We start from the raw sequence: 20,202 nt of genomic DNA on the forward strand, positions 1-20,202 counted from the left end.
ATTGAATAATATCAAAAGGGTATATTTGGAATGCCTACCTTAAAATAGGCCACTTGGCATTAGAGGAAATTGGTTTGGAGAGCAGTTCGGCAAGAACTTCAGGGAAATGATCCCCCAGAACAGCTGTGGGCACTGTTCCCAGGCACAGGGGCTATTCTGGTGTGTAGCCCAGTGTGACTACCTAATAACTACGAAGCCCCCCAGTAATCTCAGCATGCTAGCTGGTACAAAAAGTGGAGTTTTGTAAAGTATAGTATATGTTCAAGAAGTAAATGAATGAATCTACATCAAGAACAGAACAAATCTAAAAGATAATTATGAAAATATTTAATCAGTCAGCATTTCAAGGACTATAATTTTCCTTTATTTTTTAAAAACAATTTTAAGTTGATTGATTTCTTTTGAGAGTGAGAGAGCAAGTAGGTGAGGGGCAGAGAGAGAGAGAGAGAGAGAGAGAGAGAACCCCAGGCAGACTTTGCACTGTTGGGGCTCAAACTCAACATCCATGAGATCATGACCCGAGCCAAAGTCAGACACTTGCCCACCAGAGCCACCCAGGTGCCCCCTATAATTTTCCTTTAAAATAGGGCAGTTACTTTTGGTTTTTGTTCACTGGTACGTCCTGTACCTAGAACGGTGTGTATTCAATAAATATTTGTTAGGTGAAAGAACCTCCATTTCAGATTATCTTTTAGCATTTTATTAATTACTATTTAATTTCAGTTACTTAGCTCTGAGTTGATCTTGATCTGAAGTATTTTTTAAAAGTTGAACCTGTGAAGAAATTAAAATGTATATTGGTTCAGTAGGGAAAGATTGACATTTTTGCACATTTAAGATTGTCATTTTAGCTGCACACATCTTTAACTATTTAGAGTTCGTAAGCTAATGAGTGTAATTCTTTCTACATCACCCACCAAGGTACTGATTTAATATAGAATTTCCTATTTAGTGGTTTCTCTTTGACCTCAGAATTTACTTTGTACAAGTTCCCTTGAAATTCCAGCAGGGGGAGTGCTTCCTCAGGCAGACTGGGACACTTTGGTGACTACAAATTCATTTCATGTGTCACACACAGAAAAAATATAATCTTATTTTGAAGGCCTTTGGTTTTTCCTTTTTGCAGTTTATCTCATTTTATTTTCATTGTGCTTACTAAGGGAATGTGTAGTTTTTTCCTCCATTTTTAATGTTTTTCCCCGTTTGATGATACTGTGCTTCCGCCTGCAATTGATGAAATGATTCAAAATAAAAACGATTTTTTGAATTCTGTTTTTCTAATAAAGTCTTATAATACAACCACTTTCATAAGAAGCCACAGAGTTTCTATGGTGCATCAAGTAGTCCTAGTAAGAATTGGTTACAGTCACGGAAAGGGCAGCATGTGGCATTCTTCACAGTTCAGGGTGGGGAATTTTTCAGAACAGGGTGCTCCCTTCTTCCCTTACCTTCTTCACACTGACTTCCCCTTGGCCCCACCTGAAATGAAAACTACAGGGTCCTGAGAAACTGGGGAAATTGTATAACATTTTTTCTTTTCCTGATTGTGTCCTCGGTAGTGTTTTCGGGCACAAGTCAGGTTACACGCACCCCCGAGGCCGCCAGCAGCTCCAACCTGGACTTCCCACGCCAGGAGTGGACAGAGATGCCATAACAGACAGTTGTTCCCAGTGCTTCTGCTGTGCTGTCCATGTCTCAGCCACCGCCAGAGACTGCGGTAATTAGTAATATTTGAAGTAGGTTTTATTTTTGAAATTAATACTTTGTTGATCAATATAAATCAATATAATAGTGGCGGCTCTCATTGGTAAAACTAGAGGTATTCAGGACATGTGACATGACTAAATTACTGAAGAGTATTTCCCCACCTTTGCATGAAAAGGACATAAGAGTCTAGTGAGGCTTGTGACCTGGACATTTAGACTTGGGGCCTGAGGGTTGACCCCTAAATGGTCTGGCTTCCTGCCACCTTGTCCAAGGATTTCTGGCTTCTTGTTGCTAACTAAATTAGGACAGCCTCACTTCTGGAGTATTGTGAAGTCTGCCTCAAGCCGACCTTTCGTGGGAAGTGGTGGGTGAACCACCAAAACAGAAGTAGGGCTTCACTGATCTTAGGGAGTAGTTTGCATGGGCATTTGCATGCTTGCTGATAAATGTTTATTAAAGTCTAGATGTGGGGCAGTATGATCTAGGCTTGATTTTTTTCTTCTTTTTCTAATTTGGTAGAGATTGTAGGGAAATAGCTAACCCTCATCCATCTCAAAGATTTTAGTTCCTGTTAGCTAATTTAAAAAGAATCTGAAAGTTGTGAATGACCTTGTTGACTCAGGTCTGTTAGGAACATCAAGTGTTTGGGGTAGATTATCCAAATTGCTGGTTCCCACTGAATGAATTCAGAAAGTAGCTTAGTTCTCATCTACAGTTTTCCAAGAGAGAATGTAACTTTACATTAGGTTTTACTGTGTCGAACATTTCCAAGGTGGTTTCTTAAACTCAAGGATTTCACAGAATACCAAAATTTTAAAACTTTTGGAACCAACATAAGTAACAACTTACTATTTTCTCAGATATGAGGATGTTAAAACCATAGCTACCATTCATTATCACCACCATTTCATTAAACATTTTAACATCAAAATCTCAGAAAATGACAATAAACACTGGATATATTTAAATATTTAAAACTAATTTCAGATGCAATATCAAGATCACACCATAACATTTTATTTTACAATGTCAACACTTTATGCTATTGTTTTATTGATACAGGTTTGTCAGTCTGGAGATCTTAAGACTTTGGGGTCTCCCAAAGTAGTAACATTTTTAAAACTTTTAGTGCCACACAAAATAGAGTCCAAACGGCCACTTCTGTCTGGTACTTTGGTTTTTATCACAGTCATTGTCGAAAATCCATTTTCGTCCGGATATGTGAAAATGGAAGCAACTCTTCTGAGGCTGCTTTAGTCAGTGCAGAATATTCTGGGTAAGGACAGCAGGCCCATCTCCAGACAGGGCTAAAATTAGCAATGACAGACCAGTGACCAGTTGATAAGCACTGCAGAAAAGGTCAGTGGGATATAGCTGCCTTCAGGCAGGCCTGCAACCTGAGACCGTGGTCCTGAGAGCTGAGCTGAAAGCATTCAGAACACAGCCGCCAGGAGGAAGCCTTCCAGTCTACAGACCAGGCACTGACTCGCCACTCACCACCATACCTTGGCTACTGGTTGATCATTAGGTTTTACTGACTGAGCAAATGACTGAAATAAAAAAATAATTTTTTGCATGAAGAACCAAAATGTAGTCCCCTAAGCACTAAGTGATACGGAGATGTTAGAAGACGCTTGGATCCCTAAAGACACAGTGTTTGAACTTCATTAAATCAGCTCAGGTAACAGAAACGATGAAGAGAGAAGTAAGTTTTTTATTTTGTAAAACTCACACGAATCCGATTTTTCTTTTCTCCCTGAATACGTGAAGAAGACAGTAAGGAATATTTGAGATTTGAGATTGCTGTTTTCTTTTCCTAGATACACATTTGTTCAGGAGGTAAGGACTTTTTTTTTTTTTTTTAAACAAACCTGGTTAAGATTCCTTCCAAAACAAGCCTTTTTAATCCAGTTTGGGGTTGGGGGCAGCATAATGGGGTGGAAAGTAATCATCTGTGACTCAGGAAGTCAGCTTTATAATCATCCAGCTGACCTTGAACAAATCCATCTCTCTTGTCCCTAGTTTCTTCATTTATAAGAATCAAAGCCCTCTCTGACTCTAATATGGCATGAGACCAGGGCAAATGTTTTCAGGAGATCAAACGTTTCTTCACAAGGCAGTTTTAGTGACCTGAAACAAGTTATGACTAAAAGTATTTCCAAACAGTATATTAAAACGGTCACCAGTAAACTACTTAGGTGTTGCAGAATCTTCTTTAAAAACCAAAACTGACAAAAATGAAATATGAGTTATAAAAAGGGAAATACAAAAGTATTTTGTATAGGGGCGCCTGGGTGGCGCAGTCGGTTAAGCGTCCGACTTCAGCCAGGTCACGATCTCGCGGTCCGTGAGTTCGAGCCCCGCGTCAGGCTCTGGGCTGATGGCTCGGAGCCTGGAGCCTGTTTCCGATTCTGTGTCTCCCTCTCTCTCTGCCCCTCCCCCGTTCATGCTCTGTCTCTCTCTGTTCCAAAAAAAATAAACGTTGAAAAAAAAAAAAAGTATTTTGTATACAAAAATATACAAAAGAGTCCCCAGTCATTAAGAAACTAAAAGCATGTATCTAAAAAAGGATTTCTACACTTGCCCTGCCCCTTGCCCCCCGCCCCAAGTTATAGATCAGGATCCTGCTTTCTAATGGCTCTTGAGTATTTTACCTGTAATGCTGCTGCTAAGTAGACTTTTTTTCCTCCTTAGAGTTCTTAGTTCTGCTTTTGATCTGCCATTCTTACCAGTGTTGATAAATATATCTTGTGATCCAGAATTTTTGTTATCAACAAGGTTGGCTTTATTGTTGGCTGTCCAGTATAGAGGTTTTCTTTTTACTGATAACAGAAGACCTAAAGGAAAGGAGACAAACATTTGTGCATTTTATTTTGTTCTTGCCTCTCTTCCAGTTCCAAATCACTGCTTTATTGAGCTAGATGGCTGAACTTCAGTCTGAGGCAACTATTTCACCATGTGCCCATACCCCTAAAATGTTGAGTCTTCTAACAGGCCTCTAAAATGGTACTCGAGTCTTGGGTTTTCTCCCTGAGGAGCAGGAACTCTTCCTTTGATACAGATGGCAGCTAAGGATATCTAAGATACCGGGATTGCTTTTAATCACAGCTGAAAAAAAATGTACTTAGTTTAGGGTCTTTTATATTGTTCATAATTTTCAGGGGATCTCTTCTCATGAATACACAGATTTTAGGGCCTAGGGCCCTCTTAATTGCTACACAGAGGATCTATCTTCCCCATTTCCAGCCATTAAGAGTCCCATACACTGATTTCCTAATATTGGAGAAGCTGGGCTGGAGTTAGAAGTAATCTGGTCCAAAAGAAATCTGGTCCAGAAACCTGGTTTCTATTAAGTGTTCTTCAGTCATCTCCTATTTAGACCTCAAGCCTGCTAAGTGTGGTTTTCACGGCCCCTATTTGACTGAAAAAAAATATTTGTTCCACAGAAATACGAGATACAAAATTTTATGAGGCTTTTTTTTATATTCAAGCTCCACTATTTTATATTCATTCTCTACTACTGACTGCATAAAATACAGAAAGCTATCTGGCACTTTAACTTCCTTCTCAGTAAACCAAGAGATAATGTGATTTCAGATCTGAAGAAGAAATAGGCACAAATTAAGTCAATTGCTCAGGGTCTCATAAAACCCGAGGGGGGCAAAAATCTGAGGGGCCTCTGCTAGGAATAGGAACTCCCATCCCACTCCAATCATAGGAGTCAGAAATCCGCCTGGGCCTCTTCACCCTCCTGCCACAAGGTGGCAGGATTCCCCTGGCCTGAAATCTCCAGGTCACTGAAAGGACACTGACTTCCATCCGTTGAGTATACGTTATCTTCTTTGGATTGGAGTAATTGTATCAGACTGTCGTTTCCAAGGGCTGATAAGCTCCATCCAGCTCACTTTTGGGATGTTAACCAGTGAAGTGTTTTCCACACCAGCTTGGTGTGGTAGCTTTTTACCAAGAATAGTTACTAGCCCCTCTCTCCTTGTGCTGCATGCACCAAATGTTGTAGCTAGAAGATAATAAACTTAAAGAAAGCCCAGGCTTCAGTAAAAACAAAAATAGATGTTATTTGTTACATGATTACTATGGGGCCAGGCACCCTGCTAACCCTTTTACATACATTTTGTTTTCACGGCAACACTAAGAGACCTGTGTTCTTCTCACCTCCATTCTATGGTGAGCAAACCAGGATTACGTGCGGATAGAAAGTGGTGGTTCTGGGGCCTGAACCCAGGCTTGTCTGTCTCCAGAGCTAGCTCTTAACCACCATGAATCATACAGAAAAATTAGTTCACAGGGATGCATTGAAGTCATGGTTTCTATGATCAGATAAAATAGTTCATTGGTGAGATAGTCATGTTCACAGACTTTATTATGTCCTGAAGTGGGGCCCACATTCTTTGCCAAACTACAAAAGCATTCTTGTACCCTCAGTTCAAGCATGTGCTACACCCCTTGCTCTTAATAAAACTAAATCTTAGTTTCTCTACTTTGGTTCTAAAGGCTGTGTTTTATTTGCCAAAATTTAAGTCACTGATCATTGTCAAAAAGAAATCAGGTATATATGAATACAGTGAGTTGTTGTTGGTTTTTTTTTAAATTAATTTGTTCTCAACATGCCAATAGGGAAGTTTAGTATTTGAACAGTTCTGAGAAGTCCGGGAAATGAATGTGTCACTTCGTTTACCCTAGTTTGTTTTTTCCTAAACTGAACTGCCATGGAGCCTTTCTGCCTCCTCCCTGTGGCCAGGGCAACATCTCTTGGAATCAGCAACCCTTGCAATGCCCTTTAGGAAATGCTGCCTTGTACGGCAGCCATAAAGAACTTACCATTGCTTTGATACACTCTCCTCTGTCATGCCTCGGTGCCTTTGCATATACAGTGCCTTCGTCCTGGAATGGTTTCTCTTCTCCACCTGGATGAATGTCTACTTGCCCTTCAAGAAATAACTCAGATGTAATGCTTCCTAGGAAGTCTTTTTCCAGCTTTCTTAGATTCTGTCTCCTTCCCACTCACACTGCATTGTGATTTCTACTACAGGACTCACTCATGTTTGCATTATTTCTTCATGTTTGCCTCTCCCACTTGATTACTGTCGCAAAGGAATGACCGTGGTGTATTTATCTTTATTAGCACCTACATCTCTATACTTAGCACTTAGTAGTTGTTCACAACATATGTGTTAAGGAAGGAATAAAGATGAGGAAACTGAGACTCAGAATATTTAGGCAACCAAAGGTCACATGGGTATTTCATAGCAGAGTTGGGCCTCAAAGAATACTGCTCTCGTCTATGCCCAAATAGCAAATTTGTGGCAGTTCAGCTCTACCCCCACCCGTGCTCCACAGCAGACAATACTAATAAATTAACTCCACCAAGCTCAGCCTTTTGCTCAAGAAACCTCAAGCATCACTCTAGGAAAACACTAACAGAGCTGGCCCATGTGATGAAAAATACTTGATCTCCTTGACCTCGTCCACACGGTATCCTCCGGTCGATCTATTTTTGTGGACATGGCAGAGTGCTGTAGATTGCAGAATCCTTCCTCTGTTCTGCTAAAGACAGGGTACTCTGAACTGTCACTTAGCAGCCTCTGTTCCTCTTTGGGGGGGCTCTGGGGTGGGGAGCTAAAGTTGCCTAAATTTTCACTGCTCCCTCTGCCCCAATGCCTCCAGCCCTCCCCGGCGTCCTGATTTGGGAGAGCTCCTGCCCCTTGGCATCAGTATGCGAGAGCGGATTTGCCCCTCACCGACTCACACACCAAGTTTCCCCAAACACTTCCCCCTCTAATTTTGTAGAGGCAGTGTTGGAATATTTACTGATAAATGATAGGAAAAGAAGATAAATGCAGCAGCCAGGAAACCAGCTTATGAAGCATAAATTTCATCACTGAGGCTTATTTGGCTGACACAGCACATCACCTACTCTCCTCCTCACTGCACTTCTCTCTGGAGATAATCTCCCCAAATCCTACTTTCCTTGGCTTTCCCTCCTTAGTCCCTCAGCCCAGAAGAGGCTGTTCTGTTTGGTTTACATGACTGAGAGGGCAGGAGGCCACTAATCGATTAATAGGCATTCCTTCTTGGGGCACCTGGGTGGCTGAGGTCATGATCTCACGGTTTGTGAGTTCAAGCCCTGCATCAGGCTCTCTGCTGTCAGTGTAGAGTCCACTTCAGATCCTCTGTCCCCCCACCCCCCATCCCCAGCCCCTCCCCTGCTGGAACTCTCTCTCAGAAATAAAAATAAAACATTTTTTTTAAAATAGGCATTCTTTCTTTCCCCTATTGTGAAAAGGATGGTTTTCCTTGCGCTTCTGTTGGCTTCTACATCTTAAGACCCATCAAAAGTAATATGAAAATAGCTTGTGGCATGTGGCTGTCCTAGAAACATTTAAAAATAACAAAAATGAAGTTGTTGCACCATACTCTCAGACTTCCAATACATCTGGATGAAAAGCTAGAGTTGTAAAAGCAGCTAATGTTTATTGAGCAGCTACCATAAGCCGGATACTGTGCTAAGTGCTTTAGGTTAATAATCTCAATTGCTCTTCATTATGTTTCATATTATAGATACTATTCTAGGCCTCAGGGGGAACTGAGGCTTAGGATAACTTGCCTAATGACACGTAAAAAATGGCAGAGGCTGGATTCACACACAGGTCCATCTGACTCTAAAGTCCATGACCTTGACTATTTAATATTCTTCTAACAAGTCGAACTGTCCAGTATTGGAAAGGCCACTTTGACAGGTAATGAGCGATTCCTGATTTGGAGAGGTGTTTAATCAGGTACTGGATTACCGGAGTAATCTCAAAAATCTGCTCTACCAATATAGCTCGTTCTAATGTCTGTGATGATTCCCTATTTGCCAGCGTTATGGCTTCTTATGAGTCCTCATTCTCTTATCATCATCAGTGTCATCATCACCTCTCGTTAGCACATACGATGTGTCAGGCATCCTTCTGAGCAGTTTTACTTACATTAATTTATTTAGTCAAAACTACCCTACAAAGTAGTTATTATTATTATCCCCATTTAGTAGATAAGGAACCTGAGAAGCAAAGTGCCTTGTCCAAGGTCAGACAACTAATAAGTCACAGAGCTAGGATTATAACCCAGGCATCTGGCTGTAGTACATTACACTGTCTCTTACTGTTTGATACATGTGCCATACTTTTTAAAAATTTATCTTTTTTATTATGGATATATATTTGTTGTAAAAAAATGTCAACACAAATATATAACACAGAAGTTGAAAGTCCCACATAATCCAATGTCTCAGAGATAATTACTATTACCTTCACTAACCACACATTTATATATTTATTTAGGGTTATACTATAGACAATGCTCATTAATATGTATTTTTCATGTTTTTACCCCTAACAATTTATCTGCAATATTCTTCCATAACTCTTCAAAGCTCTACTTCATGCTTTTTAATGACCATATTATATGATCATAAACATGGACCTCATTATATTGATCATAAACATGCACTGGTGTTTCTACTGGTGGACATTTGAGTTTTTTCTACTATTTTGATATTATTTAAAAAAAATCTACAAGGAAGGCAGAAGACCCTCTTTCTGCATTACCCCCAAATAATACAAAAACAATAATTAGAATGAACATTTCAGGAAGCTTACTATGTGTCATACATTAAGTAAAGCACTTAAAATAGAATGCTCTCAGGCGCACCTGGGTGGCTGAGTGAGTCAGGCATCCAAAACTTGATTTCGGCTCGGGTCATGATCTCACAGTTTGTGGGATCGAGCCATGCACGGGGCTCTGCACTGACAGCATGGAGCCTGCTCGGGATTCTCTCTCTCCCCATCTCTCTGCCTCTTCCCTGCTTGTGCTCTTTCTCTCTCTCTCAAAAATAAATAAATAACCTTTAAAATAATAGAGTGCCCTTATTCACATTTTTAAGATTATTTTAAATTTTTTAAAGTAAACTCTCTGTGCTCAAACTCACAATCCCGAGATCAAGAGTCAAATGCTCTACAGGCTGAGCCAGCCAGATGCCCCTTCACACTTTTTTTTTCCAATGAAGAAAGGAAGACATAGGAAGTCTCACTGCAAATGGGAAAGCTCAAATTTGAGCCCTGTTTTGATTTCAAATCACACTGCATACACACTTCTAAAGTAAGTGTAAGTGTTCGTTCTTAAGTCTTTTCATTTCACATTTACATATTCCATGGGGTTCTTATCCATTCCCTTCACTTCAGAATCTGTCTCCTTGAGCTCCTGGTCCATTCAGCCCATCAGACACTGCCAAGTGGATGCACTGTGGGCACCTCAAACTTAACTCATCCGAAACAGAAATCATATTCCTCACAACCCCTAGACATCCTCCAGGATGATCTCCACTTGTCAACACTATTTCATTTAATAGCATGGTCATTCACTCAACTGTCCAAGCTAGAAACTTCAAAGCTGCCTGTGACTCCTGCCTGTATTACACCCCACATCTAACTGGTTCTAAGGCTTTGTTACAAGAGACCACAAATTGTTTCTCAATCCATCCTCTCCACCTTCCTCCTACTAGGGCTTTAGATAATTAAGGCTCCTGACACCTCTCCCTTAGACTGTTGTATCTGCTCGTAACTGATCTCCCTACTTCTAATCTCTCCCTAGGTCCCATCTATTCTTGCATTGCTGTCAGAGGTAATGTTGTAAAGCTAATAATTGATCATGTCATATCCTGCTTATATTCTCAGTAGTAAGTTTTAAACTCCTCAGCAGGGCACATAAAACATCCCATAATCTCACCCCAATTTATCCTTCCAAACTCACCTGCAGTATATTCTTACCCATGTACCTTAAACTATGACCACCCATGATCACTTGTGTTTTCTCAGAACTATCGATTATCTCCATGCCTCTATGCTTTTGTTCATGCTACTTGAAATGCCCGCCTCTGGCTTCTCTTCTACCTGCTGATATTTTACTTTTCTTTGAAGACCCAGCACGCTGCCCCCAACGTACATACAGTTTCCACCCTTATCTCTAGCCTCTCAATTTATTACTTGTCCTCTTTGTTTACATTTCTGTTAATGCTTTACTGTAGACTAGTAATCTGGTCACATGTGTCTGTCTTTCTGAAAGGACTCAATCTTAAACATATTAGTATTTCTTGGGGCGCCTGGGTGGCTCAGTTGGGTAAGCATCTGACTTCAGCTCAGGTCATGATCTCACAGTTCATGAGTTCAAGCCCTGCATCGGGCTCTGTGCTGACAGCTCAGAGCCTGGAGCCTGCTTCGGATTCTGTGTCTCCCTCTCTCTCTGCTCCTTCCCTACTTGCACTCTGTCTCTGTCTCAAAACTGAATAAACATTAAATTAAAAAAATATATATTAGTATTTCTAGTGCTTAGAAGGAGCTTCATATGTAAAAAATTAAAACGAGTTCATTTGTGATTTAGGTAAAAGACTACAGTGCCTCAAAGTTTACTTCCAAATCTGTGCCTTTCTGATACACTAAAATCTTACTTGAGGATTTCAATGATCATTTAACCTTAGAATTAACTCCAATTTCAAGGGCCCATTTCTGCTTTCACTTCTTTGCAGAGGCTTTAAAAGCCAAGCATTTGGGCTCTTGGCAATGAACGCCCAGTGGAGTGTTGTCATTGGATTTCCGGAGGAGGTGGGGTAAAAAATACAAGAGCACATTGGAAAACTAGCGGGGCTCCAGAACATCTGGGATTGATTATTCCAGTGAGTTGCTTGAGCAAGGAGAACAATTCTTGTACTAGTTTTTTTTGACATCTGGGCTTTGGCGGCTACCCCTATGGCCTTCTCAGCAGTTCTTGAGGAGTGAGATATGGCTTGTTTCAGTGGAAGAAAAACCTCCAGTGGCTCCACTTCTCCTACAGCAGAGGCCTCCAGAAGACCCTTTTCCTCTTACATGGATTTTCTTAGCAGGCCCAGGTCTTCTTGTCATTTACACAGAGAATTAATCTCCCCATACCCAGAGAAATTCATCCTACCTGGGGTCTGAATTAGGTTATACCACCCCCCTCCCAATTCCTCTTCCTCCTATGATTCTTTTCGAACCATGGACAAGGAACAGTAAAAGACTGGGAGGAGAAGAACCTCAGGCTACGGTGGAAGTGGATTCACTCCAGCTCCTGCAAAGTGCCTCTTATTAAATACAAGCTGAGTAGGACTTTAGTTCCAGTTCTGAGGGAGAAGGGGGGGGTGAAGGGTGTTTTGCTAACATTTATTGAGCACACACTCTGCCAGGCACTGTCCTATGCATGTTATATACATTATTTTATTTAAAACTCGCAATGATTTACTATGGTATACTATTATCTGTAGTCTAATGATGGAGGAACCGAGGTTCAAGGAGGTTAAATGATTTTCCCGAGGCCACATACTTAGTAAGTGGCAGGGGCAGGTTAAGTTGACAGGGATGAATCCTTTCATCCCGTCATGGGGTGAGATGTCTACTCTTTACGCATTACTCCTAATGTAAAATAATAATAGCTGCATGATATACAAAAGCTTTTTATTTAAACATTCGGACCTGTTACCTCTAGCACATCAGAGAGATGATGGTGATGATGATGGTGACGAAGGTGATGATTCCAACATTCATTGAGCATTGAAGACCTGCCAGGACCTGATCTAGGGGTGCTGTATTATATGTGATCTTATTCTCAGAAAACCCACTTTTTGAGGAAGGTATTATTACTTTCTTGATGAATATACAGAGGCCGAGAAAGGCTAAATAACTTCACCTAGGTCAGAGAGCTGAATGTTGAAGCCTGAGTTTTAAATCCGGACAGCCTACCTTCAGAGTGTAAGCTACATTTCCTACAGGGAGCACATTCTGGAGTTAGAGAGACCTGGTTTCGAATCCCAGCTCTGCCTCTTCCTGGGTAAATTAACTTGAACATACTGGTCCTCAGTTTCTCTGTATGTAAAATGCACCTCTGGAGACTTACCTGCTAACCAGGTGTCTCCATATATATTCTCAAGTACATGAGAGTCAGAACCCCTATTCTATAGGAAACGGAAGTGCATTTTTGAAATACGATAGAGGTAGGTTCAAATCTTACTACTTAATACTTACCAGCTAGGTATTTAAAAAAGATACTCAAACTTTCTGATTCTCAGTTTCATCACCTGAACATGGGAGGCAAAAATACCTACCTAATAGGAATATTTGTGGGTTAGAAATAGTAGATGTATTTTATAATGCCAGGGAATTGGAAGAAGTTCTACGTTATACTCATTATTTAAATATTGTTATGGCTCTCGACCAGGAAAATATACTTTCTACGCACCAGCAGGTAGGGGGCCAAGTTCCCCGTTTACCGTCCTAACACAGGCATCACTAGGGAGGCTAGAGAACCCCTTTCTGGAAGGTGATAAAACAGGAGACAGTCTTCTGTTGGGCCTACTTTAGGTGTGGCTCTGACTCAGGTAGGTGGGATATGATGGGCTGAATGTGTTCTCTCTGCTCATCTTGTCCCTCACCTGCCCAGCTTGCTGAGAAAGGTACCAATTGTGAGCTGCCTCCAGTGAACTACAGTCAGGGTCCTGACTCTCGCTCCACAACAATGCCCCCCCCGCCCCTTTATTAGGCTCTAGGGGGAAAGCATGTGGCCGTTAGAGTCACACTTACTTAGATCCAAACCCTCTGTCAAGTGAGAGCTATCATACTGAGTATTTGTGAGGATGAAATTCTTTATGAAAATGACTTAGCTCAGTTATAGGGGCTTAGTATATACTCAACAAATTTAAATTTTCATCTTTCTTAGAAGAGAATAATTCAAGGTCAATGTCATTCTGAGATGAACACAAAGATAAAGAAGGATGCAAGTCTTCACAAAACACTCTTTTAGCTTAAATTCTAAATATTTAAAAAAAGATTCTCAAGAGCCTCTTTTATTACTAATTTTAGAGCTAATTAAATCCCCCCAAAACTTGTCTTATATTTAAGGACCTAGATTTTATATATTCATTGAATATATTCATTTACTTTGAATATACTCAATTGAATATATTCATTTACTTTGAATACCTTGTCACAGGCTAACAGCTGAGATACTCTTATAGGACTTAGGTCTAATGCTCAGCATTGAAAGAGATATTATAAGTACAAATTTATTATTGCAGCAGACCCCTACGGCATTGGTTTCTGACAGACTACTAGAAATCGACTAGTTACTCCACAGGATTTGGCCACATCCATAGTCCAGGTTGGCATTATGCCCCTCTAGCAAGAATCGCAGAGGCGCTCACCTGCTGACTGACTGAATCTGGGCAAGGCCATGCTATCCACAAATCCGTACTGATGACCTGGTTGGTGACCAGGGCCACGACTCACCTCTGCATTAGGGTAAGGAGGTCCTTTGTGTCTCTGCTTTTACTGTGGTCTCTTCCATATAAAAGGATTTGAATCATCAGACACTGTAGGTAAGTTGAGAAACATAGGTTAAAGAGAATCAGATAGCCAGCACCTTCTTTATAAACCAAACTCAGAAGAGCATCACTGGAACTGAGGTATCACGAGTTTCCATGTCAAATTCCCACCCTGCATCCCCCCTCCTGGTTCCCAGCCAAGGAGGAAAAGGAGACTGAACGGAAGGCTCCGCACACCTCCATGCTTTATGTGTGTCATTCTACCCCACTGCACCTGCCACCACCATGTGGCTATGGATAACGAGAGTAACAGGGCCCAAACATGGCTGTAGTAATGGTTTCCATCAGGATTTTCCAAATAGCTAGGACCAAATGGATGGATATAAATGAAATCGGTGTATGGGTCCTAAATTTGCATTGCATTCTCAAGCTGTATCACTTTACTCTTTTTTTTTAAGTTTTTTATTTGAGAGAGACAGAGACAGTGTGAGTGGGGGAGGGACAGAGAGAGAGAGAGAGGAAGAGAGAGAATCCCAAGCAGGCTCCACACTGTCAGTGCAGAGCCTGATGTGGGACTCGAACCCATGAAACCGCGAGATCATGACCTGAGCCGAAACTGAGAGTTCGACGCTCAACTGACTGAGTCACCCAGGTGCCCCTATATCACTTTACTCTTAGGCAGTTTTCCAGTTAAAATTTTATTATGGACCTCTCCTTCCAATCAAGATGGAATAATCGGGATCAGATTTACACTTGCACACGAAATAACCAAAAAATGAAAAAGTAAACAAAATATATGAAGCAATCTTTAAGACACTGAACATCAGCCAACAAAGAACAGTGATCCCTGAGAGAGGGAAACAAGTGAGATAAATCCTAAAACTGCCCTGAGATTATTGTTTTGAGAGCAGTTCCAGGTCATGATGCAGGGAAGGGAACAGAGGGAAGCTCAGCAGACTCCCTAAGTTGAGGATAAGGAGCTGAGAGTCCCCGGAGACTCTCAGAGCTGAGTAAAAAGAGAGGAGACAGCTGAGAAAAAGATCCAGGAATATCTGTGGTGGATCCCCCTTGTGTATTCAGCAGAGTACTGACTAGCACGTCTATGTGAGAAAACTGCCCAAAGCTGGGAAAGGAATCAGCTGAAGGGGCTGGCGGGAACAGGGCCTGGTGCTTACACAGGGCTGGGCACAGGGCCTGTTTCAGTCAGCCAATCTAGAGAGCCTCATGGCTCATGGAGCTTTGGGTGGCGGACTCAGAAGGCTTCTGCCTCAGTAATGGGGGATAATTAGCCCTTCACTGACTCCTGCTCTAGTCTCATCTACTGAATCTTAAAAAGCAAGACCTAAAAGGACTACACTATAATTAAACTGAGTTCCAGAACAAAGTTCAAGAATACTTATAGGAATACAAAAATATCCAACACCCAATAAGGTAAAATACACAACATCTGGCATCCAAACAAAGATTGCAAAAGCCCGTAAAGAAGCAGAAAAGTGTTATCCATATGAGAAAAATGTATCAATCAAAACCCACCCCAAACTGACATAGACGTTAGAATTAGCAGAGAAGTATATTATAACTGTTATAACTTTATTGCATATGTTAAAAAAATTAAATGAGGACACGAAAAATTTATTTTTTTAAAAGACCCAAATCAAACTTCTGGAGATGAAAATGTAAAAAGATGGATGGGAGGGATTAAGAGCAGTTTTGATATTAGAGAAGAAAAAAATTAGTGAACCTAAAGGCACAAGAATAAGAACTATCCATAAAGAAAAATAATAGATTATAGCAGTGGGTACAGAAAAATAGTTTTTACAATAGCCAACACCCAATTGTATAAAATCTGACATCCATTCCTGAGTTAAAAACAACTCCTTAGCAAACCAGGAGTAGAAGGTAATCTCCTCAACCTGATAAAAGGTATTTATAAAAAAGTCAACAGCTAACAACGAACCTAATTGGTGAAAGACTAAAATTTTTCCCCCTGAAAACAGAAATTAGACAAGGTTGCCTGTTCTCACCACTTCCACTCAACATTGTACTAGATGTTCTGGTCAATGTAGCAAGAAATAAAAGGCATCCAAATTGGAATGAAAGAAGTAAACTTGAGGGGCACCAGCGTGGCTCAGTTGGTTAAGCGTCTGACTTCGGCTCAGGTTATGATCTTGTGGTTCATGGGTTCAAGCCCAGTGTCAGGCTCTGTGCTGACAGCTCAGGGCCTGGAGCTGCTTCAGATTCTGTGTCTCCCTCTCTCTCTGCCTCTCCCCCATTCATGCTGTACCTCTCTCTCTCAAAAATAAATAATAAGACATTAAAAAAAAAAAAAGAAGTAAACTTGATTTGCAGATGACATGATCATCCATGTAGGAAATCTGATGAATCTATAAACAGCTACTAGAATAAGTGAGTTTAGCAAAGTTATGGGACCCAAAATTATATATTTAAAAATTGTTATATTTCTATATACTAGCATCAACAATCAGAAATTGAAATTCAAATATGATACATTTAAAATAGCAAAAATTGGAAATCAGTCTGAATAAATCTAAGGAAAGGTGCACATGACCTGTATATCAAAAACTACAAGAAATAGGGGCGCCTGGGTGGCTCAGTTGGTTAAGCGTCCGACTTCGGCTCAGGTCATGATCTTGCGGTTCGTGAGTTCAAGCCCCGCATCGGGCTCTGTGCTGACAGCTCCGAACCTGGAGCCTGTTTCAGATTCTGTGTCTCCCTCTCTCTGACCCTCCCCCGTTCATGCTCTGTCTCTGTCTCAAAAATAAATAAACGTTAAAAAAAAAAACTACAAGAAATATTATTGGGAGACATTAAAGATGACCTACACAAATGGGAGAATATCACGTGTTCATGGGTGAGAAGCTCAAGATTGTTAAAATGTTAATCCTCCCCAACCTGATCTACACATTCAGTGTAATCTCAGGCTAAATCTGAGCACACGTTTTTGGGGAAACCGATACAGTGATTCTAAAATTCCTGTGGAAACGCAAAGAACCGAGAATACTCAGAACAACATTGAAAAAGAACAAAGTTGAAAAACCAACACTACCTGATTTCAAGACTTGTTTTAATGTTTTTATTTATTTTTGAGACAAAGACAGAGCATGAGCAGGGGAGGGTCAGAGAGAGAGGGAGACACAGAATCTGAAGCAGGCTCCAGGCTCTGAGCTGTCAGCACAGGGCCCGACGTGGGCTCAAACTCCCAGACTGTGAGATCATGACTTGAGCTGAAGTCGGACGCTTAACTGACTAAGCCACCCAGGTGCCCCTCAAGACTTGTTTTAAAGCTACAATAATCAAGACAGCATGTATTGACCTGAAGATGGAAAAACAGATCAGTGGAACAGACAAGAGTCCGTAAATAATACACACACACACACACACACACACACACTCTGAATTTTTGACAAAGGTGCAAAGATAATTCAGTAGAGAAAGGAATTTCATTTCAATAAAAATGGTGCTAGAACAGCTGGCTACCCACATGCTAGACAAACAGACAAACAAATGGGGATCCATTCCTAGTACCATTCAGGAAAACTGATTCAAGTGGATCATAGGCCTAAATGTTAAACCTAAAACTACAAAAAATCTAGAAGAAAACATAGGAGAAAAATAGTTTTGACTTCGGTCAGGCAAAGATTTCTTAGGTAAAACACCAAAGCGCAATCCACAAAAGAACAAATTGATAAACTAGACTGCATGAAATTGCAAAGCTTCTGCTCTTCAAAAGACACTTGTTAAGAAAATGAAAAGGCAAACTTCATGCCAAGAGAAAATATTTCCAAATCATATATCTGATAGAGAACTTGTATCTAGAATATATGAAGAACTTGTTTCCCACTTTATAGCATTTATGGCATGAACTAGGAACATAACGTGTTTACACAAACACACAACAATTGTACATTGGCATCTTTACAATATTTTTTTACTTTATTTTTAAAATTTTTTAAGTTTTTTTAAATTTTTTTTTTGAGAGAGACAGAGACAGAGGGTGGGCAGGGGAAGGGAAGAGAGAGAGGGAGACACAGAATCCGAAGCAGGCTCCAAACTGTCAGCACAGAGCCTGAGGTGGGGCTCGAATCCATAAACCGTGATATGACCTGAACTGAAGCCTGTCACTTAACCGACTGAGCCACCCAGGCACCCCTGATCATATCACTTTCTTAAACCTCTAGTGCAAAAGGCCCTGCTGGTCTCCCCTTCCTTATAAACCCCTGCCTCTCCCAGTTCATCCTGTACTGCTCTTCTCTTTATTCTGGACACACTCCCTTTTAGTCTTTCCCTGTTTCATCTTGTCTCAGAGTCTTTTTTTTTTTAATTTTTTAAATTTACATCCAAGTTAGTTAGCATATAGTGCAACAATGATTTCAGGAGTAGATTCCTTAGTGCCCCTTACCCATTTAGCCCATCCCCCTCCCACAATCCCTCCTGTAACCCTCAGTTTGTTCTCCATATTTAAGAGTCTCTTATGTTTCATTCCCCTCCCTGTTTGTATATTATTTTTGCTTCCCTTCCCTTATGTTCATCTGTTTGGTATCTTAAAGTCCTCATATGAGTGAGGTCATATAATATTTGTGTTTCTCTGACTAATTTCACTTAGTATAATACCCTCTAGTTCCATCCACATAGTTGCAAATGGCAAGATTTCATTCTTTTTGATTGACAACTAATACTCCATTGTATGTATGTATGTATGTATGTATGTATGTATGTATGTATGTGTATTTTCTTTATTCATTCATCCATCAATGGACATTTGGGCTCTTTCCATACTTTGGCTATTGTCAATAGTGCTGTTATAAACATTGGGGTGCAGGTGCCCTTTGAAACAGCATACCTGTATCCGTTGGATAAATACCTAGTAGTGCAATTGCTGGGTCGTAGGGTACTTCTATTTTTAATTTTTTGAGGGATCTCCATACCGTTTTCCAGAATGGCTGCACCAGTTTGCATTCCCACCAGAGGCAACTTTACAATATTAAAGGAGTCATATACAAGTCTACAGGCATCATATACAGTGTGGTTAGAATATATAAAGAACTTGTAAAATTAAGTTAATCATAAGAAAGCAAACAACTAACGAAAAGTAAGCAAAAGATTTGGATTGTCACTTCACCCAAGAAGATAGATGAGAAATTAAGTACACAGAAAGATGCTCAAGACAAACACAAATTAAAACCACAATGAGAGGCACCTGGGTGGCTCAGTTGGTTGGGCGTCGGACTTTGGCTCAGGACATGATCTCACTCTTGCTGAGATCAAACTCTTGGTGAGTTTGAGCCCCACGTCAGGCTCTATGCTGACAGCTCAGAGCCTGGAGTCTGCTTCGGATTCTGTGTCTTCCTCTCTCTCTGCCCTTCTCCTGCTCACACTCTGTGTGTGTGTGTCTCTCTCTCAAAAATAAACATTAATTTTTTAAAAATAAAAAAATTAAAAAAAAACCACAATGAGATACCATTATATACCTATTAAAAACACTGACCACACCAACTACTGGCAAGAATGTGGAGGAACTGAATTCTCATACCCTTCCGGTGGGAATATGTAATATAATGTAACCATTTTCCAAAATTTTGACAGTTTCTTATAAAGATAAACATGCACCTATCATATTACTTAACCATTTCACTCCTAAGTATTCACCCAAGAGAAAAAAGTACATATCCATACAGAGACTTGTGCATGAACATTCAGGGCAGTTTTATCTATAAGAAACCCAACTGTAAACAGCCAAATGTTCATCATCAGATGAATGGATAAAAATATCATGGCATCCATACAATGTAATACTCAGCAATAAGAGTAAACCATGGATACACACAATAATATGGACAATTCTCAAAATAATTATGCTGAATGATTCAAGACTGTGTAACTGTGGGATTTTACTTATATAAATTTTAGAAAATGCTAATGTATCTATGGTGACAAAGCAAATCAGTTATTGCCTGGGGGTGGGAGTGGGAGAGGGGTGAAGCTGATTATTTACAAAGGGGGATGGGGAAACTTTTGGGGGTGACTGATACACTCATGATCTTGATTGTAATAATGGTTCCACAGGTCAATAGAGATGTCCAAGCTGATCA

General features: G+C 40.4%; 1 protein-coding gene across 1 annotated transcript in view; it reads right to left on the bottom strand.

Moving 5' to 3' along the window:
- Positions 1–13,307: 13,307 nt before the first annotated feature.
- The window catches only part of TTC23L (tetratricopeptide repeat domain 23 like), a 46,281-nt gene continuing 39,386 nt past the window's right edge, over positions 13,308–20,202 (bottom strand). Inside the window, exons 9-10 of the mRNA XM_047077134.1 lie at positions 14,058–14,140; positions 13,308–13,314 (exon numbers count right to left, since the gene is read on the bottom strand). Coding sequence (XP_046933090.1) covers positions 13,308–13,314; positions 14,058–14,140 — 90 coding nt within the window. The remainder of the gene's footprint in view (positions 13,315–14,057; positions 14,141–20,202) is intronic.

This window comes from Lynx rufus, unplaced genomic scaffold, assembly GCF_022079265.1.
Source record: "Lynx rufus isolate CCGP_SWC_20201006 ecotype Redwood Valley unplaced genomic scaffold, mLynRuf1.p SCAF_1, whole genome shotgun sequence".
In the NCBI taxonomy this organism is placed as follows: Eukaryota; Metazoa; Chordata; class Mammalia; order Carnivora; family Felidae; genus Lynx; species Lynx rufus.